Genomic DNA, 12,408 nt, shown 5'->3' with positions numbered 1-12,408 from the left:
TAAGGGTCAACACTGACTCCTTCCTAAATCCCCATGTACATTCCAATGACAAGTAATATTGATCCTGCCTCACTCTTCTGTTCTTAGATTCACTAAGTTTGTTCCCATTCAGGGCCATTCCTTCTGCCTGGGATGCTCTCCCCACTCTGAACCCCAATTTTCTCAAGGCTGGTTCCTCGTTATCATTTCAGTATCTGTTAAAATGTTACTTCTTTAGAGAGACCTTATGTGACCACCCAATCTAAAGAAGCCACCACACCAGTCTCTGTCACATCTCCCTGTTTTAATTCTCTAAATCTCACTTGTCACTACCTGATCATTTCTTACCAGTATAACCTGTCCCACCCACAAAATCTGCACTCCACAACAGTCTTGGACTGACTGGTTTATTACTACCATATCTCAGAACCTGGAATACTGAGTGAGAGATCTCAAAAGAAATTTATTATATCAATAAACACCTTTTTTATTTTATCTCCTTTTTCCCCATGCCAAAATGATTACATGTAAGATACGGGCAATGACTGGGCTGTTCCTGTCTCCAGCTCCTCCCTCCTCCAAGCAACCCTAAACCCAATGCCCAATTACTGTGCCCAAATAACCTATGTGTCAGATCACCTAAAGGAACCACTTTCAGAAAGCATACTGGTTGGCACATATATAGCACACACCCAATAAATGCTAGTTTTCCTTCTATTTTCCTACTGGAAAATCTCCAAAGGCTCCTCGCTGCCTACAGAATAAAGCATGTTTTCCACTGTCACACCTCTTAATAGGCTCCAACCTAGTTTTTCATCTTATTTTCCAGAACACCTCTTCATGCTCTGTATGCCACAGTCAAATTAGATCATTTGCCAGCAGATTCCTATGTCTGTGCTTTACACTGTTCCCTCTTGCCTGAAATACCCTAGTATTCATAGCTTTCTAAATCCTACCCATCCTTCAAATCAGCAACATCCTCCAAAAAGACTTTCAAAAGTCCTATTCTTTAAGTCAAAATAATCACTCTCTCTCCTCTACACATCACTATCTTTCTCTGGACCATAGTCTCGTTGGGTGTAATTAGTGATGTGATCTTGCTCCCAATAGAGTGTCTGATTCTACGGGCACCTATCTCTCTACATTCTCCACATTGTTTATACTGAACAGCTACTAGAGAAAAAGGGGCTGAATAAATGAGCAACAGAATCACTCTAATGGGAAAGAGTTTTTAGGACAAAATTAGAAGCTGATAAGAAAAAGCAATTTCTCTTTGGATTCAGTCATTTGGGGGCAAAGATATGCAGTATAAGTAAAAAGCAGTCCTAATTTCATTTCCTAACAAACAGGAAATGTCATGTTGAGAAACCATGAACACATATATTACAGACCTACAGAATAACATCAAACCCATGAAAATTCAACCTTTTACCACATGAACCAATGAATCCACCTGCATAACTTGCATTCATCAGTGTAGATGTTATGAATGCCAAGTAGAGCTGGTAAAAACAATACAATCATGGACATCAGCAATACACCCCATTCACTGGCTTCCCAATGTTGTGAATGCCCAATGATACAGCAGTTTACAATCTGATCCCTATTAGCTTTCCTGTTGAGATCATACACATCTCCAAGCTCCCCTTGACCAAGTCTCTTTCTGAAAGAATTTGCCTGAATTTGTTTACACTGAGCCCTTGATGTCACTGCTTTGACTTCAGCTCTTGACCAGAGTTCCAACAGCTCACATGGGTACTGTTGACATGTTACCTTCAAGCCAGCATGGTCCCCCAAGCCCACCCTGCTAGACAACTGAGGTTGGCATTCATTTTCACTGATGTGTCTATCTACTTTACTCTATCAAAAATCAGAATCACTGGGATCTTTTATCCAGTGCAATTTTTCCCAACCTATAGCACCATAGGGGAAACGTATTAAAATTAAGTATTCCTAGGTACAATTAATCAGTGTTTCCAGGAGATGGCTCCAGGAACTTGTATTTTAAATAAACATCTCAGGGGAGTCTCATAATTGAGTAAACCTCAAGAACATTGCTTTGCACTACTCCCAAACTTACGCACTCAGCCTGCTTCACGTGTTTCTTGCTGAGCTACAGGTCTCCTACTTATGAGATCTTACAGTGGTGGTTTTCAACCTTACCTGCACATTTAAGTGACTTTGGAACATTTCAAAATTCCAATACCAGACCACATTCCATGCTGAGCATCATGCCAGAATCTCGGGTAGAACCCAGATATCAATATTTTTTAAAGCTCCCCAGGTGACTGCAGTGTAAGAACCACTATCTTAGATTAATATATATATTTGTTCTGCTTTCTTTGGACAGCAGAGGAGTGTGTGGATCATTCATGACATCTTCAAATCTTCCAGAAATGTCTATTTCCCTCTTTATCTATTCATGTTTAATTCACATTTAATCTTTCAGGGTTCAGCTGGTATTCTATTTCCTTTTCAAGGACATCCCTGCCACTGTATTTTCTACTTTGTAAAAGTAGAGCCTTATACATTCTAGCTGTCTCCTTCCAACCATATCTAAGCCAGTGTCACATCCCTTATGGACCACAGCCTTGGACTCCTACACAGCAGTCTGCTTCTCCTCCCACTTACATTCTCCACACAGCAACCACAGCAAAAAGTTCAAAGCTCCTGCTTCATGCTCACCAAAGGATTCCCACTGTGCTTCAAGTCCTACCTACTGGAACAAGCTCTGCATAGTCTGTACTCCTGGCCTCTGTCTGGTCTCATCTCACTCCCTCTGCTCTTTGTCTGCTCAGTAAATATACAAGCTAGTTCCTGCCTCAGGGGCCACTCAGATGACCCTGCTCAAAAACCTCCTTCTCAATGAAATCTCTCTGACCACCCAGTTTGTTAGCAGCCCTGCCCCATCCACAGGCATTCAACCTGGTTTATTTTTTTCACAGCTTCTTCAGAACTTTTCCTGCTTGTCAGTTTGTTTGTTTTTGTCTAACTTCTCCACAGAAATATCGATTCTGTTTCTTCTCTTTTTTACCACAACCCCCAGAGAGCAGTTTTTGTTGAAGAAATGAATCAACTAATGAATGAAAAACCATGAATAAATATAACCCCAAATGAAACTATATACATAATATGTAGTGTCCTTCTATCTGTCTACCTCAGGAGATCTTGCCTCTCTAACCAGATAGTAAACTCACAAGAGGTAGCAAGTAAACTACTTCTTTTCCAACCTTGAAAGTCAAGCACAGTACTGAGTAGACATCATATATTTAAGTACTTACTTGTTGACTATTTGAGCTATTTTAGAAGATCCTCAATATTGTATTGAAAAAGATAAGTTGGTTTTTTAAACTGACTTTCAGTTACCTGTAATCTTCTGACCCATAAGCATCCACATCTAAATTATAATGTTTACTATATCACACCTGCATAAGCATAACGAGAAGTCTCTCATTTTAATTCACCTCTCCAATTTTTTCATGTTTCAATTCCATTCTCTAAATTACACCCATCTTAAAAAGTACCATGCAACTTGTAAATCTATGATTACAGGCACTGCCTGTATGTGGCCACTGAACTGCCTAATATGGAGTCAAACATATTTTTGTGTAACTGATGTACATCTGTTCAGATTAAGCAGAAAGAGATCTCAACCAGGTAAGTGCTCCAGGGATGGTCTAAGCCTGAGCCTTAACTGCATCTCTGGAAATAAGGCCTTCCTCTGACTAGAATGTTTTTTAAAGCCTGCCTTGTATAGGCTCATGGTTATGGGTTTTGGTTTCAAGATTTTATTATTATTAATTTTTACATGTGATATATTGAAACCAGTCCATGAAGTCTAGGCTTTGTTAAATAGTGGTGTGCTTGGATAGTTCAGTCAGTTGAGTGTCCAACTCTTGGTTTTAGTTCAGGTCACAATCTCATGGGTCATTAGATCAAGCCCCATGTTAGGCTCCATGTTCAGTGGGGAATCTGCTTGAAGATTCTTTTTGCCCCTACCCCTGCTCATGCATGGCCCTGTGTGCATGCTCTCTTTCCCAAATAATCTTTAAAAAAAAATAACTATCAAATAGATACTGTGCATGACTAGAATCAGTGTTTTACTCTAAAACATTACTGATGATCATAGATCCTAAGGAAATTGCTTTCTATGATAAAGAGGTAAATAAAACACAAAATTGAGGCAATCACAGTTATTTTGCTAGTTTCATTTAAAATACTATTTATACCCATGAGGGGGAAATAGTACCTTATAATACCCCCTTCTTATTTATTTCAGAATCATTAAATCAGTCTGTTCCCAGGTAATGCTAAACATATAGCTTCACACAGTTAGGCTTCCCCAAAACATTTATCCAATCCCCTTTAATTTTCAGCTTTGGTGACTAAAGATAATGTTTCTCTCAAGTGCTGGAGATTCTAAGCCATAACACACACCTATCATCCTTTCAAAGGATGCCTTTCAAAGCCTTGATGTCGATCTTCTCAGAGTGCTAGCAGTCTCCATCATGTCTGTTAACCCAGGTGAGAGAACCCAGGTGAGAGGAACCTGCTTCAGGACCCTCACTGACCTTTGAAGGCTCAGAAATCAGCACTCCTTTTCATACAGAGATGTCACTCCAAAAGAAATCTGACAATGAATCTTGCAGGTACCAAAAAGAAATTATTGCAAAATACTTTTTGACCTCATAATCAGCCATTTCTGCTAAATGAATTTTATAAAACCATTACAAAAAAAGCATCATGAAAGCTCAGAGGCAAAAGATTTCAATGTAGAATCACATAAATGACCCCTTTAAAAACTCACAAGACTTGAAAATATTGATAATACTCTCAGACTGACAGTCCTGAAATAGAAAAATACTGTAATTGGCCAATTTTGAGTCTAGGAATTAGGTCCCTTTCATTTCACATGGAATACAATGTTTGACAGATGACATAATAGCTCATCATATTAAAAAAAATAGCTCATCATATGCCTTAAGTATATGAATTAATTACAGGCTTGTTATGAAGACCAAGAATCACTCACATACAACAGTCTGGAGACATATGCATTCCCACAGCTAACATTTTATTTTTAAGTATAGTCTGTCAGTAGAGCCACAAATGACAACTTTGTAAGAACATATGGATGTGGCCAAAAGTCATACACTTAATTCCATACAGTGTGTTCTCTAGCATGAGGAGACAAAGTAAAAATATTCTTAATTCTGAAAAAGAGGCATAGTCAGAGACAGCTCAGTAGTCAATTATACTGTCAATTACGATTGAAATATAGTCTTATGAGTAGAAAAAAAGGAGAGCTCAGAGTCAATTTTCTGCAGACACCTTATTGCCAACCAAGCAAAACTCATTTCCACTGATTTTTACTATTGCGATAATCCTGAAAATAAAGTCCATTCTCAGGGGTTCTGGTTTTCATAACTTGTGAGGCCAAGTTATAAAGCAGTACAGCACAGCTTTAGTATTATGGTTCATTCACCCATCACTTATTGTAAAAATCAGTGGCCTAGGAAATTAAATAAACTTGACCAAAGGACAACATAATCTCAACATTAAAAATGAAATTAAGACACACCTTTCAGGGAGAAAACAAACCAAACAAAATAAATTCTGCCTTGTCAGAATAGATGATTTCACAGAACACATACTACATTACTATATTGAACGCTCCAATGTAAAAGCATTGGAATAAGGGCTAGGGGGACCCAAATGGTAAATAAGAACATATAGATAAGGCCAAAAGTCATATACTTAATTGGTATGCCTCCTAACATCCAAGAACTAAAAAAAAGGCAGCCCAACAAATAATTCTACTAAATGGCAAAAGGCATTAGTGTCAAGAAGAGGTACCCAGGGCAGCTCCGGTGGCTCAGCGGTTTAGCGCCCCCTTCAGCCCAGGGCGTGATCCTGGAGACCTGGATTGAGTCCCATGTCGGGCTCCCTGCATGGAGCCTGCTTCTCCCTCTGCCTGTGTCTCTGTCTCTCTCTCCTCTCTGTGTTTCTCATGAATAAATAAATAAATAAAATCTTTAAAAGGAAGAAGAGGTATTGAGGTACAGGTCATTTGGGATAGAAACACAAAGGAATTAGTTCAAACTGGGGAAAAGCCAGAAAGATTTCCTACAGGACAGGTATCATGGGATCACAGTGCTTTCACTGGAGCAGCCTTTCATACCAGGAAGCTGCATGAACAAGGGCACAGAAGGAGAGGCCTGAGCAATGGCTCAGAAAAGTATAGCTAGAACAGAGGGAAACCAGGGGTGTAGGAGAGTAGGGTACAGGGCTGACAAAAGATTCTGGGTTCACAATGGAAAAGAATCTGAATGTAACCTGTTCCCAGACAACAGAAAACTATGCACTGTTTAAAATATAACTTTAACTGATCTTAGGAAAAATCACAGAGGCAAAAAATAAAGTGGCAACCTATAGACCTATAGAAAGCTCTCGAAACAGTCAAGGAGCAATGATGTTTTCCTCACAAGAGAGAAATCATAGGGTCCATTGTGGAAGGAGAACACTGAAAATTTTATGACTGAGAAGTCAAAACGGGACAGACAGGAGATTAGAATTTCCTGTAACAATACAGACACAGAGAATGAAAATCAAGTTCTATTAATGTATCTCTCAAAATAATTAAACAGGATATCAGCTGAATTCCTACAAAATTTTCTGAGCAGTTTACTCCCAAAAGAAATCAGACTGCCAGGCCTGAGGATCTTCCACTTCTGCTACTGGACTGGAACTAAGAACAATTGTACTACTGGGAGGAAAAAGCCCTCACACACCCTTAAACCTTTGTTCTCTTCTTTCCCCTGGTATAATTTGCTAAACCAGACAGATCCAGGTCTTTGAAAGACAGAATTAAACAACAAAATCCTCACGTCCAAAAAATTAAAAAAAAAAAAAAAAAAAAAGGTTCTGCTGCTAAGCAATCAAAGCCAATTCCCATCAGACTACAGGGGCGGATAGCCCAGGTGGCTCAGTGGTTTAGTGCCGCCTTCAACCCAGGGCCTGATCCTGGAGACCCAAGATTGAGTCCCACGTCAGGCTCCCTGCATGGAGCCTGCTTCTCCCTCTGCCTCTCTCTCTCTCTCTTTCTCTGCATGTGTCTCTCATGAATAAATAAAATATTTAAAAAAAAGGACTATCAGGACCAATGAGGAAGGAAACTGGTATTTATTTTTTGTACATGTGTTAGGAAGCTTGGTGCCAAGCATTCCCCATTAACCTCATCTGCTTGTCATTATCCTTCTCATCATCATCCAAAACCTTTCCCATCAACACTACTTCCTTTCCCTTTGTTGGATCTTTCTTCCTTCATTTATGAATGTGCATTCTTAAATTAAACATTGAGCATTTCCTGCATGCTTGACCTTGGTAAGGATTATTCAGTCGTGCATTAAATTGTTTTATATTAAGCAGGGTGCTCTAGGCATTGCCCTTTCCTTATTCAAATGTGTATGTGTCAAAATGGTGGTTACAATCACATCATTTCTATTTACTTCCAAGATGTCTTTTGGTAAGTCAGTAATTCCATGATAATCATACCATAAAAACTGAGTGTCTGCTACTTTCCAATAAATATAGAAAATTTCAAGTAGTTTGAGGAAAAAAAATATTTACTACAGATGTAAAAGATATTTTCTTAATTAAGTAATTTTTAATAGCTTCTTTTTTAAAAAATTTATTTATTTATTCATGAGAGACACACAGAGAGAGACAGAGACATAGGCAGAAGGAGAAGCAGACTCCCTGCAGGGGAGCCCCTGATCCAGGACTTGATCCCAGGACCCCAGGATCTCGACCTGAGCCAAAGGCAGATGCTAAACCACTGAGCCAACCAGATGCCCCAACAGCTGAGAATCTTGGTAAAGTTGTTAACAGTATTAAAATCAGAATCATGAATTACAACCATGTTACCTCAAGGTTTATAGCATAACAACTAAGTTCTAAACCCATCCATCCATGCCACTAGCACATCCAAACATGTCCAAAGACAACTAAAGAAAGACCCTTCCCCCAGCTGTCCACAGACCCCTATCCCCTCTCACCAGCACCAGCCATCCATGCTCTCAAATCTCACGTTAAAGGACACTACAGGAAATTAATCAGATGTTTCCCCTCAAAGGGCCAAAACCAAGGTCTTCTACTCTTTCTAATAAAGGATTGCAGCATACTACAGAGAAAACCCTAGTAAAATAAGGGAATTAAAACTAGGTGGGATTAACAATGAAAACTAGTAATAAGGGCATGTGAATTAAATACAGAATATAAATGTTTGCCTTAAACCAGTGGTTCTCAATCCTGGCTATACTTTAGAATAACCTAGAGACAGTCTAAGAATACTGATGCTTTAGTCCAGCCCCCAGAGATTCTGATATAATTGACCTAGGGGGAAACCCGGGCATTGGGATTTTTAAGAGCCCCCCAGGTGATTCTAGTGTATGGTTAGGGTTCAGGGCCACTGCCTAGAACTCTAGCCTATGTCTACCAACACTAAGGAGGCAAAGCCTTTCAGAAAGACATTTTAAGGGTTCCAAGATGGCGGCAGGAATGGCCGGGTGGGGTGTTGAGGCAGAGGAGTTCGAGGATGTACCTGATGTGGAGCCACTGGAGCCCATGCTTAGCAACATCATCGAGCAGCACAGCCTTAAGTGGATCTTCATCGGGGGCAAGGGTGGCATCGGCAAGACCACCTGCAGCTGCAGCCTAGTCGTCCAGCTATCCAAGGGGCAGGAGAGTGTTCTGATCATCTCCACTGACCCAGCCCACAACATCTCTGATGCATTTGACCAGAAGTTCTCCAAGGTCAAAGGCTATGACAACCTCTTCGCCATGGAGATTGACCCCAGCCTTGGTGTGGCTGAACTGCCCGACGAGTTCTTTGAAGAGGACAACATACTAAGCATGGGCAAGAAGATGATGCAGGAGGCCATGAGCACCTTCCCTGGCATTGATGAGGCCATGAGTTATGCAGAGGTCATGAGGCTGGTGAAGGGCATGAACTTCTCAGTGGTGGTGTTTGACATGGCGCCCACAGGCCACACGCTGAGGCTGCTCAACTTCCCCACCATCATGGAGCGGGGCCTAGACCGCCTCATGCAGATCAAGAACCAGATCAGCCCCTTCATCTCCCAGATGTGCAACATGCTGGGCCTGGGGGACATGAACGCAGACCAACTAGCTTCCAAGCTTGAGGAGACACTGCCTGTCATCCGCTCCGTCGGTGAACAGTTCAAGGACCCTGAGAAGACCATTTTCATCTGCATGTGCATTGCTGAGTTCCTGTCCCTGTACGAGACAGAGAGGCTGATCCAGGAGCTAACCAAATATAAGATCGATACCCACAACATCATCGTCAACCACCTCGTCTTCCCTGACCCCAAGAAGCCCTGCAAGATGTGTGAGGCCCACCACAAGATTCAGGCCACGTACCTGGACCAGATGGAGGACCTGTATGAAGACTTCCACATTATGAAGCTGCCCCTGCTGCCCCACGAGGTGCAGAGGGGCGGACAAGGTCAACACCTTCTCTGCCCTCCTCTTGGAGCCCTACAAGCCACCCAGTGGCCAGTAGCGCTGCTGCCAGCCCCAGTCACTGCCATTTCACACCCACCCTCCACCCTCCCCCCGCCCCTGGGCAGAGTTTGCACAAAGTCCCCCCATAGTATAGAGGGAGCCACGTGCAGGGCAGGGGGTGGGGAGGAGGTCTGTTCCCCCTGTTTGGGCCGGGGGGCTGTAGCTGCCCCCCACCTCTCCCTGCCTCTTGCCCCTCAATAAAATGATCTTAAACCACACACACACACACACACACAAAGACATTTTAAAAACAAAAATAAAGTTTTAAATTAAAAGTTCAACTCTGGTTAATACTTTTCTTTATCACATGGACCTACAGGTACAAAAGGCCTAGATTTGTATGGGATTTGCTGTTAAAAAGGTAATTGAGCGGCTAAGTTTATTATCAGTGTGTTCATAATCATAGATGCCTGTGCATAGTCAAGGCACTTCTTTAAAGAAAAATTTCAGAGGAACTGGAAAAGTACAGATCACTGAGGCATACAGTTCTCTGGGTCCAGCTCCTGCTGTATCACTCGCCCCATCAGACATCAGAGAGCTGCACAGCCACACAAAGCAGCCCACCAGCATAGACTTGGCCTACTTTGGACTAACTCCTGCTTGGAAATTACAGATATGATGAGATACCTTGCGGTTCATAGGATAAAAAATAATCAGATGAGGATAAACACTTCATAAAATACACAGGTGGAAATAACTTTGGAGTTATTAAAGGCACAATTATTAGCAAAATTAAGTATTAAAATACAAGAAATGCCATCTAATTTGTATGACCTGGGTTGAAAAATAAGGTTATTTTCTTCAAAATATTATTTTACAGAAAGAATGGATAAATGACACTAAATTCCATGGGAAAAGGAATCTGTTATTAGCATAATGATGAGAGGGAGGAAAGATGCCCAAATTCTACATGATCTGCTTTACTGATGAATTAGAAAAACTTCAAATACAGTAAAAAATATATAGAAGGATCAGAAGCATTGTTCAATTTTCATCAGTTACTTCCTTACCATGTGATTATTTGTCAAACTGATACAAAATGTTGACATTTCACATCTTACATTGCATTTTACATAGAAAAGCCTGCCTTAGCTCATGAAAATTGTTTCTGCTACAAATATTTATAAGCCTCATCAGAAACAAGCCCAGAAACAACTTAGCCTTATCAAGCCCAGAAACAACTTTGAAAAACTGTGTAAAAGATCTCACTGAATCAAGCACCAAGGGAGGGCACAAAAGCAACACAGCCTTTGTTTTTCACGTGACTTACTAATCAAAAGAGTAATGAGGAATTTTTATAGCGAGGCTTGTGCAAGCATTAAGAACCATCTTTCTCTGGACACAATCTTTGCCTTGTTTATTTCAAGCATAAAACTTGGCAAACATGGTCTGGATGTATTAAAGATACACAGGCAACATTTCTGACTCTAAGAGAAATGAGAGAGATGGAAAACAAGAAAAATTATCACACACTGACTATAAAATAATTGATGTGAAACAATGGACTCGCTGAAGGCTGAGAACAGCTCACAACCTGTGTCTCCCTCACAGCACACATACCCTAAGCTGAGCACTCTCTGATGCATTTTCTCACACTCAAAGAAATGCTAACAAGCAATTTAAACTTTAATATTCACATAAATGATGTTTCCAAAACAGGAAACTTGAATGAAAAGACCACCATTTCCCTGAAGTATGAGATAAGAGTAATGTTGCCCCTCCTTGTAATGAGTGCTACTACAGAAATCACAGAAGAGCCAAGGGGGTCCCAAGTACATGGCACCTCCCCTACACATACTCCCAGGCACTGCACTTTGCTGCTGGTTTTCTGCCACTTTGACTGAGACATTTGCTTCATGTTCACAGTCAATTTAGGAATTCATTCAAATTCATTTTGTACCGAAGTTAGCTATTTAGTTCTCGGTAGGACCCAGAATATAATGCAAGTACGTGTGTTTATATTTCCATGGGCATGATACAAAACTTTATGAGTAAATGTGTTTTGTCTTATTGCCTACAGCATGCTAGCATTCATTTACAGCAATATATTTCTTTTTAGCTATGTTACTTTATGTACTTTTTAAGGATTGGTAAAATAGTATAGTTTAATCAGAATTTAAGATTTTCTACTGATTTTTAGGATACAACCTCTTGCATTTCTAATTCCCAAAATTTCCCCTACAAGATGTCTTTAAAATTACTTGAAATAGATATTCAAAAGGATGTTTCTTCTGCAGAAAGGGGAGGGGCTGTCTTATATCACTGCACATCTTATATACTAGGAAATATATATCCAGGCTCCTCTGTAACAGAGCATATCAGTGTGTATTAGGAAGGGATGTGGGAAGTAAAGATGGAGGGAGAGAGGGGAAGGGGGACAAAGAGGGAAGAGAAGTTTTCCTAGAACAAAAATCAACCGTACACATTCCTTGGAATCCTATTATATTTATATACACCCTTCATTGAATGGTATGAAACATAGTTGTTAGGATGATGTTAATGTTACTATTTTTTGTTTACACCTTTTCTCTAATTTCTACTTTCTGCCTCAGCTCTATTAGGCTCTAAAAGAACACTTTCTCAATTTTTTGGCAACCAGGGTCAAATATTATCCATTGGTATTATGAAATCTTGCAGAGGCTGGCCTACAAATCCCTCTTGATTTGTCACTCAAATAGTTTAGATAGGGGATAGGTCTTTATCAACTCATTTTCTGGAGAAGTCTTTCTATGTTCTCTGAATATATAGTTCACTTTAATTTGTTTCAACCAGTGATTCTCAAGAGACACAGGCAGAGGGAGAAGCAGGCTCCATGCAGGGAGTCTGATGTGGGACTCCATCCTG

General features: G+C 40.4%; 2 protein-coding genes across 4 annotated transcripts in view; one reads left to right on the top strand and one right to left on the bottom strand.

Moving 5' to 3' along the window:
- MEI4 (meiotic double-stranded break formation protein 4) overlaps positions 1 to 12,408 on the bottom strand; it is a 212,630-nt gene that overhangs the window by 154,348 nt on the left and 45,874 nt on the right. The window lies entirely within an intron of this gene.
- LOC129512804 (ATPase GET3-like) lies at positions 8,527 to 9,562 on the top strand. Its single transcript, XM_055330349.1, is given in 2 exon segments — positions 8,527 to 9,489; positions 9,491 to 9,562. Coding segments are annotated over 2 exon segments (1,035 nt in total).

The sequence above is a fragment of the Nyctereutes procyonoides genome, unplaced genomic scaffold, assembly GCF_905146905.1.
Source record: "Nyctereutes procyonoides isolate TBG_1078 unplaced genomic scaffold, NYPRO_anot_genome, whole genome shotgun sequence".
Classification (NCBI taxonomy): Eukaryota; Metazoa; Chordata; class Mammalia; order Carnivora; family Canidae; genus Nyctereutes; species Nyctereutes procyonoides.
This window is presented reverse-complemented; position numbering and strand designations above follow the sequence as displayed.